The sequence below is a fragment of the Toxorhynchites rutilus genome, chromosome 3 (genome assembly GCF_029784135.1).
Source record: "Toxorhynchites rutilus septentrionalis strain SRP chromosome 3, ASM2978413v1, whole genome shotgun sequence".
Classification (NCBI taxonomy): domain Eukaryota; kingdom Metazoa; phylum Arthropoda; class Insecta; order Diptera; family Culicidae; genus Toxorhynchites; species Toxorhynchites rutilus.
Window position 1 is genome coordinate 238,135,464 of NC_073746.1, and position 12,356 is coordinate 238,147,819.

Here is a 12,356-nt window from a genome sequence, read left to right on the forward strand (position 1 = left end):
GAATACACTACACTATGAACAACATAATTTCGAAAAGGTCACCGCCATAAAATGGTCCACTATGTATTTTTTGCAATCCCCTCAATATTAGTATCAAATGAAATGATTTCACTTATAGAATACAGTACACCATCGAAATATTCCGAAGAAAGTTAGGTAAGAAACAAAAATTGAAAAAACACATATTTTTTGGATGGTTTTAATGTAGAGAAACTAGGAAATAAAATAAGTAAAAAAACCTTTTTAAGTTAAACGGTTTAATGTACTAAGAGCTAGAAAATAATTTGACAAGCAGCTGTTAGTAATTATCACATCCGTTCTTTCATTGATCTAGGGCAATGATGAGACTAAAATAACATCGTGGGGTATATGATGAAACAACTAACTGTGGATAATGGAAATCCAACGTTTATTTCTTACCTAATTTTCTTCGGAATATTTTCATGATGTATTGTATTCTATTAGTCAAATCATTTTATTTGATACCGATATTGAGGGAATTGCAAAAAATAAATAGTCGACCATTTAGTGGCGGCGACCTTTTTGAATTTATGTTGTTTATTATGTTTCGTGTTCTTCATGCCAAGTCATTCAGCCATTTTTAGCGAATGCCAAAATAAATTTTTCAAGGTCATAGAATACGTAGTTTGATAATGGCAGTAGAATTGAAAGTATGTTCCATATTTCAGATCAATCAGTCAATAGGAACGGGGCAATTTTCTATTAATATGGGACAACCCTACAAACATTCAAACATACATACAAACAGGTCAAGCTGAATGAAACCATTTAAAAAGTAATAAGTTATTTGGGGACTGCGGTCATTTTGGATTTGCATTTTTCATAAATTACTGTCTTCTACTAGTCAATCCCTTTCATTTGATATACATATTGATCGGGTTTAAAGAAAATATGTAATCCGCCATTTTGTGGTGGCGGCCATTTTTGATTCGCATTTTTTATAAATAACTGTCAATCCCTTTCATTTGATACCCACATTGATCGAGTTTAAAGAAAATATGTAATCCGCCATTTTGTGGTGGCGGCCATTTTGGATTTGCATTTCACATGAATAACTGTGTTCTACTAGTCAAGCCCTTTCATTTGATACCCATATTGATGGGGTTTTGAGAAAATATGTAATCCGTCATTTTGTGGTGGCTGCCATTTTGGATTTGCATTCCTCATGAATAATTGTGTTCTACTAGCCAAGCCCTTTCATTTGATACCCATATTGAAGGAGTTTGGGAGAATATGTAATCCGCCATTTTGTAACGGCAGCCATATTGGAGTTTTAAAATCATGAAATTCCCAGTTTTATAATGACTGCAGAGATAAAGGTGTGTTCCAAATTTCAGATCAATCGGTCAACAGGAAGGGGCTCAAATTTCTATCGATGTGGTAATGCGCTACAGACAAACATGTTACAAACATATGAACGTACAAACATACAAATTACAGGGCAAGCTAAATAAAACCGTTTAAAAACAGTTCCTATCGGTGCTTTATGAGAAACATCTGTGTTCTTACTGTACAGAACAAAACAAAAAAAAGTTAAAAAATATACCTTTCCGGATAAATCTGTACATTTGCCAACACTGGATGGTTCGACGGTACAAGGAACATCAAATTCAATTCCCTCAACGTATCCATGGAAGAATCTCCATTCGCGTTGACGGCATTGTGCTTCATGTGTTCGATTTGTGAAGCGAAAATGATAATAGACAATGAAATCATGGAAATATCAGGAAACAGCTGATGAAGGTTCAGTACGACGTGTTTTAATTAGTAAATTGACAAGAAGTAAAATTTTTCATTCAAATTTTGACAATTTAAAACTGCCTTCGCTCTTACAAAACCGATAAAGATTAATTTGCCTCCCAAAATGGTTATCGCCACCAGACGTCGCAACTGTCATTCGTCTTCGAGGATAAAGTGACAGCCAAGCTGTCCAGTTGCTGAAAATGTGTATAAACGCACAGCACCAGTCAACTGGTGATCTAAATATGGCGTGCCGTTGACGTTCAAGTAACTGGCGCCAATTACTGGTCAATGTGTAAATCAGCTATTATTAATAAAAATTTCATTCCCCTACTAATGTCCAAACCTGTACGACGTAGTTTCGCTTTGCTATAGGTTATGGGTTCAGAAAATTAACTGGAAATTGCGAAGCCATTCTTCACAGAAGATTCCTGAAACAGTAAGATTTCATCAAGTTTAATCAAGAAGCGAACATGAATCCTGGTGCTGGAGGCAACGGATCGGGAGACACTGGAAGCGGTGCGGCGAATTCAACAGTATTTCAAGAGACCGGTGGAAGCAGTGTGGCTCTGGCGATCGATAAACTCAAAGGCCGGGAGAATTATGTGTCCTGGGTGTTTGCCAGGGCTCCTGGTGCGCAGTGATGAGGGCACTGTCGACGATTTACCTTAGTCTTGAAAAGACGAACTACAGTATCGTGATGGATGCTAAAAACGCTCAAGAAGCCTGGAACAAGCTGATGTCCGTTTTTCAAGGTGAAGGAATTTATCGCCGAATTGTTTTGCTGCAACAACTTACTGCGATACGGCTTGAGAACTACGACAGCACGGAAGCGTATGTGGATGCACTAGAGTCTACAAGTCATAAGCTGGCGGAAATCGATTTTCCAGTGACTGACGAGTGGCTCGCTTCGCTACTGTTGATGGGATTGCCCAAGTACAACGCGTCGATGGTGATGGGCTTAGAAGCGCGGCACATGCACTTTGGCACATTGAAGGCGGATCCCGAGAAGGCCAAACGGAGGCCAAAGTGGTGTGGTAACACTTGAACGATCAGAACGCATACCGGACAAAATGTTTCCCTACAGTCAAGCAGTACAAGATATACGATATACGGATGCCGGACAGATGAGCGATCCAACCACGTACAACGAGGTGATGAGTAGACCAGACCGCGAGCTCTGGATTGCGGCTATGCGAGAGGAAATCGCGGCACTCGAGATCAACCAGACGTGGGCGCTTGAAGATTTGCCGGAAGGTGGAAAAGCAATAAAAAATAGATGGGTCTTCAAGACGAAACGAGGATCCGACGGGAAGAGAGAACGGTACAAAGCCCGCTTGAGAACGGTACAAAGCCCGCTTAGTCATCAAAGGGTGTTCACAGCATCCGGGAATTGACTACGACGAAGTTCATTCACCGGTGGTCCGTTACTCAACGATAAGATTCCTGATGGAGTTGGCGACGGATGCGGTTACAGTTTTCTGCAGTGGAAGCTGAACAACGAAGTTATCTATATGCAACAGCCAGAAGGATTTGTGGAGGACAGTATGAAGGTTTGTCGACTTCAGAAGGCGCTGTACGGCTTGAAGCGATCCATTTCGTGGAACGTAAAGAAGCAGCCGACGGTAGTCTTATCATCTTGTGAGACAGAGTACATGGCGTTGTCGAAGACGCTCCAAGAGGCGCTATGGTGGCGAGATATATTGGGTTAAATCTTCGGCGAGATGACTATCCCAATCTTGGGTGACAGTCAACCTGCCATTTGCATTGCCAAGAATGGATCGTTCAACTGAAGGACAAAACATGTGGACATACGCTATCATTTTGTCCACGAAGCCATCGAAAGTGGATTGGTAGTGGTAAATATGTTAACACCAAAAGTCAAGCTGCTGATGGATTCACCAAACCACTTGTTCAAGCTGGAATCATGAACCAGAAGCGATTTCTAGGTATCAATGAATAGGGAGGTGTGTTGGCGATCAAGTAATCCACGATCTGCATAGCAACCATCGTTTGTTAGAGTTAATAAAATTTTCAATTCACTACTAATGTCCAAATCTATACGACGTAGTCTCATTTTGCTATAATAAACATACATGCTCATTTATATCAAATGGAATGTTTCTAATTTTCTTCAATTTTAACCAATTGACAGACTACGGGATTGCAATTTTTCGCAAATCTTTTAAGTCTTAGAAAATTTCCGATTCGATTGGTATCATATCCCGTTCGATTGGTATCAATTGCCGTTCGCGGCAAAAAGACTTAACATTATTTAATAAAAACGTTACCTTCGTAACGTGGTTCTGAATGAACCAAGTCTGATTAATAAGCCGCTTGTGGTAGTTGCCCAAAAAACATTAAATCGTATAACTATCGCATACACATCATCATATATTCCATTTTTTGAGTATCCATTATATCACACTAGCATATACATGCAAAAGTGGAAGCGATATACACCCAGCAAACATTTAAATTGTATAAAATGCCATAATTGAAGGCGATATACATACATCCGAGCCGCATTTGGGTGACATATGATGCATATAACTGTCAATATGTCATATCATATTTGTATATAAAGCCGTATGTAACGATATACGATGCTTGTCATACTGATATGCAATTTGATCTGACAATGTTATATATAATAAATAGAATGCAGGTATGCAACACCGGAAATCGCGATATTAGTGGTTATACCAATATACGGCTTAATCCATCAATGATATTGAAAATCATACTAGATGCATGTGTAAGTCGTATATTCCTCCAAACTATTTCGCAAACAATTGTTATGTACCCAGCAAACATTAAATCGCATAACAAGCGGATATATAACATCACATGCCCTAAATTTTGGTTGGCATATAATGCGCCTAACATGGCAAATGCTTACCGAATTAGTTTGGATGAATACGCAACTTTGATCGGCTATAATAGCGATTCTGTTGAAATTGAATTGCGATCTAATATGAATATATTCATGAATTCCCAGCAAACATTAAATCGTATAATTTTGCACATGCCAAGTCTTACAAGAAATCAGAATAAATCATAATCGCATATAATATCAATCAAAGTATGTATCGTGTATATTTGAAATCGCATAAAATGTAAAAACTCGATTTTTTATACCATTATCAAATTAAGTCGCAATTCGGTATGATAAACATCAATTTATTATTTAACTATGTTCCAAGAATAGGATTTTTGATTTCCCAATCATAGAAACCAAATATATAATATCATTGAACTGGAATAATAAAAAATAAACGAATATCAATAAAACTATCACAATGCGATGCAATGTGCCAAATTCGATGTGGTATCCCAGCAAACATTAAGTCGTATGAATAGCTATAATTGGAGGCGATATACATACAACCAAGACACATTTGTATGATATATGATGCAGATAACTAGCATATACACACAAAAGTGGAGGCGATATACGTATATGCCATATTTTGTACGCATATAAAGCCGTATATAACGATATGCGATGCTTTTTGGACTGATATGCGATTTGATACGACAACTTTACCACTCAATCCATCGATGACATGGAAAATCGTGTTTTTGCATTTTATGCGATTTTAGATATATATGATCGATTTTTTGATTGATATTTTATGCGATTGTGATTTGGTACGAAATTATATGTGACTTATCATGTGCAAAGTTATACGATTTAATGTTTGCTGGGATATATCTACGATTGGCGTTCAATGGCGTAGTTCATTTCGTTTTGCTGTATGTTTCATTAGAAGGGATGTTTACAGTTGTTACTTTCATCGAACATCAGCAATTTCGAGTGCATTTCATCATTTTCGAGTGCATCAGCATTTCATTGACATTTCAATATGATGTAATATGTTCTTTATTAGGATCTAATATGATTTACTGTTTCATGATTTTCTTCAGCATGCAACACAATTTACTACAGTACTGAATCGATTTAAATTATACGCTTATACGACACACAAACTGCATCAGCGTAACATACGCATATGATGCGGATTAAATATATTTTACGACAATGTACATCATAAAATTGATGTTTATTATACCGAATTGCGACTTAATTTGATGATGGTATATAAAATCGAGTTTTTACATTTTATGCGATTTCAAATATACACGATACATACTTTGATTGATATTATATGTGATTATGATTTATTCTGATTTCTTGAAAGCTTTGTACGTGCAAAATTATACGATTTAATATTTGCTGGGTATGTCCAGCAAACATTAGATCGTATAACTTTTACACATGCTAGGGCGCATATAAATTTGTATCAAATTACATTCGTGTGAAATATCAATCGACGGATGCATCATGTGTATGGCCATAATTTGGGTCCCGAACGCGATGTTTACAAAAATGTCAAATTAGAGGTAGGCTGGTTCGCCTATGGATCATATATCATCCAAATGTGTATGTAAATCGCCTTCTATTATGGCTATTCATATGATTTAATGTTTGCTGGGAAGTTGAAGCCTTGTCAGGTAAATTTTTGAATTGACAAAAAACGAACAAATTACAAACAGTGATATGGTGGAAGAATTTACGCAAAATATCATGAGAATTACTTCATTTTTTAACATTTATTTGAAATTGATCAAATTATACATAGTGAAATTAAAACTATTTATGTTTCTTCAGTTTCTTCTTATCACGGAACCGATCCAGAACGTTCTTCGATTCCAGAGGAATGAAATCTGGTGTTTCGATGGATTCAACACTCTTGAGTGATTCCTTAACATTCTTGATGTTTTGAATTGCCTCATTCCGCAATGTTTCCTTCACAATTTGTTTATTCTTAAACCGCTTCGCTTTCGACATGCGGTTTTTCACCCGTGGCTCGAAATCGATCTTGGGCACTTTCATCGTTAGCGCCTTAGCCTTCGTTTCGAGCCGATCTTTCATCGTGGGTACATCCACTTCGCCAATTTGCGTTGGATTGAGTGAAATAAACTCAGATGGAATCTTTTCCAGCAGGGTGTGGATCTCTTCCTCACGGCGTTGGGACAACGTTTGGAACGGATTAGCTTCCATTGTGTCAAAGTTAGGTTCGCCAGCACCAGGAACAATGATGGATGTAAAACCGTTTGATGTTGAAATTCCAAGAATATCTTCATAGGGACAAAACCGGAAGTTTGAAATTGTTGTTGCCGTTCGCTGCCTGAGATACGGACGATGTTCACGTTGCAAAATGTTGGGCTTTTTGTATATTTCACAAATGTTGCCCATAGATATAGCCATTAGCCCTCTCTGGGAAATGTCGATACCTGAGGCTGCAGTTTGAAGTTTGTATGTGACCATTGGCCCCTCCAGCTGACGGATATCCCAAATTTTGATTGTGCGATCGAGGCCAGCAGTTGCAAGTTGTGCCCCCTGAGGATCCACAGCTATCGCGGTTAAAGGCATTGAATGGCAGAGCATTTTCGCCAGAGGCTCGCGTACCGATGGTGCCCACATAGAGACAACTCCCTTGGAGTTTCCTACGCACGTTACTGCATTCCAAGGATTCTGACACATTAAACTGATTTTACCCATTCTAGAATTGTACGATGCCACAGTTTGTCCGATTGAAACGTCCATCCAGGAAAGAAAGCCCTCTTCGTTGGCTGCATTCAGCAAGAAGTGATAGGGCAGATATTCCATTTTCGTAACCCGATTCATTCCTTTTATACAATGAATTTCGGTTCCTTTATTATCGTACACATGAACCCAGTTTTTCTGCGCAACAGCAAACATTGTCTGATTCATCAGCCAAGTAACATCGTGCACCGATTCCATTACATTCATCTCACATAGCAACGATTTCCTGATCCAATTGAAGGCTGCGACATGACCTTTTCTCCCTCCTAACAACAGATAACTTCCGTTCTTGGTGTATCTCATTCGATACGGCCCAAAATCAAGCTGCAAATTGAAATGCTTTGCCGCGGTGGTAATGTCCACGTTTTGCACGATTTCGGCCTGTTTAATCTCCGACGTTGTCTCGTCATCATCGGCCTCGATGTAACCTTCTTCCTCGTCGAGTAACACTTCCGCCCGGGCAGCTTGTTCGGCGGCAAATTCGATGTTGATTTCTTTACGCTTCTGACTTATCTGATGGAATCTGGTTTTAACTCCAGCCAAATTGATGCCATCGCCGCGGGAATGCCGCCTCAATGCTTCCGGATCTATTGGAATTTCTTCAAGTTTCCTCTGAAGCTTTTTACGCTTTGGCCGATGGGTTCTCTGATCGTTCACCTCAATCACCTCTATGTTATTTGGTCCAGGTTCTACCTTCGGCACCTTGTTTTTCTTTTCTTTTTTAACAGATATCTTGTTTTCATTTTTCTCTGGAGAAATTTCATCCGGTATCGGTTTGTGTTTGAACTTTCCCGGTGGCTTCTCGTCAACGGTGGTTTGGTAATATCGCTTAGGTGTTTTCCCCTGCAAAAAATATGATGATGATATTAACTGTAACTAATTATTTTCATACAATCTACCATTTCGTTTCGTTGCAACCTATGCAAATGATATTAAAACAAGTTCAAAAATGCAATATCGTAGAGAATGAAATTAATCGCTGACCATGCTGTTTTGTTATGAATATTTTGACGTCTTGTTTTCGGTACCCTTCTATACACTGATTTCACCAAGGGATTGCTAAGATGGCCGCCTTTTTGTAGCCAGCATAGAAAATCATGAGCATAAAAATCATAACCTGAAATTAAAATTGAAATGCTCCGCATAATGCTTTAGCAGTTATTTTAATTGCAAATCGCCAAGAAAGCTTCCGGATGGGTATCCGAACATCGCTTGCCAAAGGAAACTATCCAACTTAATCAAATATTAACATATATGACTCCAAACATTAAATACGTGAGCCCCCTAAGCGCGAGCCCTGTTTTATGCTGCCTACGCTCAATTTGCATTGGATGGGATAGGGTAGCCAGAGCCCCGGATTTCACGTGAATTTTGTTTGAATTTGTTGCCTCTACTGTGGAGAAGCTTTTGTGCTAAAAGAATGCATTTACCTGAAGTGTGCGTAGTCAAATGTCAGTGTAATATAAATAAAACATCCAGTGCACGTAAGTGGGCCGCATCTAGTTTTAGATAATTTAGCATAATTTTTGTTTTTTTGTTTTATTCCTTGAATTATAGAAATTCGGACTCATCCAAGCAAAAAATGCAGCGAAATATAACGCAATCCAAGGAAGCTCTACTGAAGTCGTACAATACTCGTTTGAAGGAAGATGTTCGAAGCATGTTGGAAAATTTTGAAGGTAAGCCGGTATACAGCGACTCAAACTCGTAATCGTACCCCATTATGCAGATCTCTTTCCTTTTGAAAATCGAAAACAAGTTTTTGGAACCATCTATTTAGATAAAGTCATAGTGTCCAATGAGAGTTAAAAGGTTTGCTATCTGTTTTCAGAATAATGGTTTTTATTTCTCTAATAATGGCGAATATATGTGCTAATGCATGAAAATTGACTCAAACTCATTCGTACGAGGGATTAAATTTCAACTCGATTTCGAAGGTGTTGATCAATTCCAGAATTCCATCTTTAGTATGGTAACCCTTGTTTATTGCAACTGTCTTCAGCTGTTTTAGCCATTATCTACGAGTTTTTGGTGTGTTCAGAAGGAATATTCATCCATTGTTTCATCAAATGGTTCACTTTCCTACCCTGATTACTTCCATAGTTTTTTTTTACCGGGATTGACGTCAGGAGATTGTGAAGGACTATCAATAACTTTTGAGCAATTTTAATGTAAACATGTGCGAACTTTATGTGCCTTGTGCTCTGGGTTATTGTCTTGGTAAAACTTGAATCATCGATTCAATCTCATTTTGTTCACACTTTGCTTCATATTCTGCTCCTGGAAGCTTAAGTAAACATTCTGATTCAATACACCATTGATGTAAACCAAATTGCCCTCATACCACCATTCCACCATCACCATGTTTAAACGATGCTTTCAGATTTTTTACGTTTGATTTATCGTTTGGCTTCCGTCATACTCAATGATTACCATCGGAGCCAAATATTTGAAATTTGGGAATAGAAACAGATTGTTTGATTGTCAGGTCTTTGTATTGATTTGTACCGTATTTCAAATACGAAAAATATTTGTAATAATGTCTTTTTGTACCACGCGATTTATTCGATAGTCCGTGTCTCGAACTATGGTTGCGGAGATTAACTAGTGACATTTCAAACATTTATTGGCCTTGTTGAAATAGACGATGTATCTGCCATTAAAGTTGCTGGTAATTTTGATGATTTTACAAATCTTCATCATAAAAGTGGAGATGTATTTTCAACTAGTGAAGTACAAAGTGTTCTAGTTGATTCAGGCAGGCGTGTTACAGGAGACTATTTTTTTTAATTGTTTCAAATTTCTATGATATTGGATCGAAGTTTATTAAAAAATGGAAGACTAATTGAGGACAGAGACACAAATGTATAAATATACTGTGTTAAAATCCATTCCTGGGTGACCAGAGATTTTAATGTCTTAGTAAAGAACTTTCTATTGAGATAGATGAAAACATTCTGTTTGATTAGTGAACAAAGATAAAATGAATTATATTTAACAGGCTGACCCAGCAAACTTCGTCCCGCCCAAAATGTGTTCTTTGTTATCAATACCTTCAATTATTCACGCAAGCGCAAGTTCATGTGTCCAATCGCAGAACTGTTCATTGATTGATCTTCCAATCGACCCCGTTGAATTTACCTTTTACTATAAAATTGCTGATACTTCTACCAAAACTCATCATTATAATATCAGATTATTTTCAGACACAATTTTCGTTCAAGATTTTTCAACCACTTGCAAATAACATGTTTCTCCGTCAAATCCAACACCCCCCCCCCCTCTCTATGGATATATATATATATATATATATATATATATATATATATATATATATATATATATATATATATATATATATATATATATATATATATATATATATATATATATATATAACTTCAAGACACCTGATAATCTGTGTCGAATCATAAGATAAAATTCCACCGTTGGAAGAATATTGAATTTTGAATTCTGACTTTAATATTATTTAATTTAATATTTCACTTATGGAGTTTTTATTCGGTTTCTCCAAGAATTTTGTTAGACAGCCTGCAAAGAAGTGAACTTCCTGGAATTGTGTATAACCTCTTGTAAAATATGTCGCTAGAGAAGCAAATGAACAAATACACTAGGATAATTTAAAACATCCACACTTAGTTATATGGGAAATTAGATTCTCTGTTCCATTTAATGTGCCAATTGCTTTTTGAAGACTACATCATTTCTCATGTATCTATCAAGTACAGTATCCACGTTCTTATTATCCATCGCATAAAATATGAACGGACAAGTTGACTGATCAACGTCGTGCACAAATTACGTAACGCGATAAGGGGGGGAGGGAAGGGGGTCGAGGTTGCGTTACTTTCTGTGTATTAGAGATAGGAAAATGCGTTACGTAGGGGGGAGGGGGGTGGAGGGGGGGGGTGGTCTGAAATCCGGATTTTTAGCGTTACGCAATTTGTGCACGACGCCTAAGTTGTTCCACTCAATCAACGCATTTTCTTTTACAGAAATAGTGCGCCTGGCTAAAGGCGAAAACGAAACTCAGCTCTCAAAAATGACCCAATGTGAGCAGGACACATATGAAATGCAAGTGCGAGCTTCTAATATAGGTAATGTTATCACTTTGACAACGTGGTTCATTGATCTCATAATAAATTTGATTCTTCCGTAGTGCGAGCAGGTGAATCGCTAATGAAGCTCGTATCGGACATCAAGCAATACCTCATCCTGAATGATTTCCATTCGGTGAATGACGCGATTTGCAGCAGTTCACAGCTTTACCGAAGCACACAGATGGATCGGGACAACAAGTTGATGGCGGTTCGGGACGATATGGCGGCGGATTTGTATGACTTGGAAGAGGAATACTACACGAGTATGTACAAGTAATTAGTGTGGGCAATACATTTTAATGTTAGGTTATACCGGTCTTTTGATTATAACGGAAAGAAATATGGTCCACTGTGTGATATGATTTGAGAACCCATTATTAGCGATTTGTGAGAAGATAATCCGGTTAAGGTGAAAGTGAGTTTATGGTTAAGGTGAGTCACATGCCAGACTGGGAAAAAGTCCATTATTGTTACGTGTTTTTTTTCACTTTTTTTCCAGCATAGATCTCCGTTGAATTCGTCTTTTTTGGTCGCTCATCCGTTTTTCGCGTTACGTGGCCAGCCAACCGTAGCTAGCTGTGTTTTATCAGCTTGCTTGTACACTTGGTACAATTGGTTATTTATGCACCTTTACCTCATTCAATTTCGGTGGATCCACAGCTTGTCCCTCATCCTCAATTTCCATCCTGTCCTCATGAATCACTGCCTTCTCGCCATTAGACAGCACCTTGAAATGTTGTTTACAACATTTGGCAATTCCGATTTTTCTCGTAATGCGCTTGGTAGTTAAAAAGCTAAAAGAAGTAGTAAGTTGCAAGTTTTTTTTTCTGAGAATGAGTATAATAATTGCGCTACACGGA

General features: G+C 37.8%; 2 protein-coding genes across 2 annotated transcripts; one reads left to right on the forward strand and one right to left on the reverse strand.

The window, feature by feature from the left end:
* Window positions 1-6,385: 6,385 nt before the first annotated feature.
* On the reverse strand, window positions 6,386-8,392 carry LOC129776909 (WD repeat-containing protein 46). The gene is made up of 2 exons (XM_055782844.1): window positions 8,275-8,392; window positions 6,386-8,218 (listed from the first exon to the last, which is right to left on the reverse strand). Exons 1-2 carry the CDS (start codon window positions 8,275-8,277, stop codon window positions 6,419-6,421), a joined length of 1,803 nt encoding a protein of 600 aa, XP_055638819.1. The 5' UTR covers window positions 8,278-8,392; the 3' UTR covers window positions 6,386-6,418.
* Window positions 8,393-8,772: 380 nt separating this feature from the next.
* On the forward strand, window positions 8,773-11,806 carry LOC129778501 (mediator of RNA polymerase II transcription subunit 22). The gene is made up of 4 exons (XM_055785427.1): window positions 8,773-8,859; window positions 8,933-9,054; window positions 11,392-11,493; window positions 11,556-11,806. The coding sequence occupies exons 2-4, from the start codon at window positions 8,958-8,960 to the stop codon at window positions 11,771-11,773; spliced, it is 417 nt and encodes a 138-aa protein (XP_055641402.1). The 5' UTR covers window positions 8,773-8,859; window positions 8,933-8,957; the 3' UTR covers window positions 11,774-11,806.
* The last annotated feature ends 550 nt before the right edge of the window (window positions 11,807-12,356 follow it).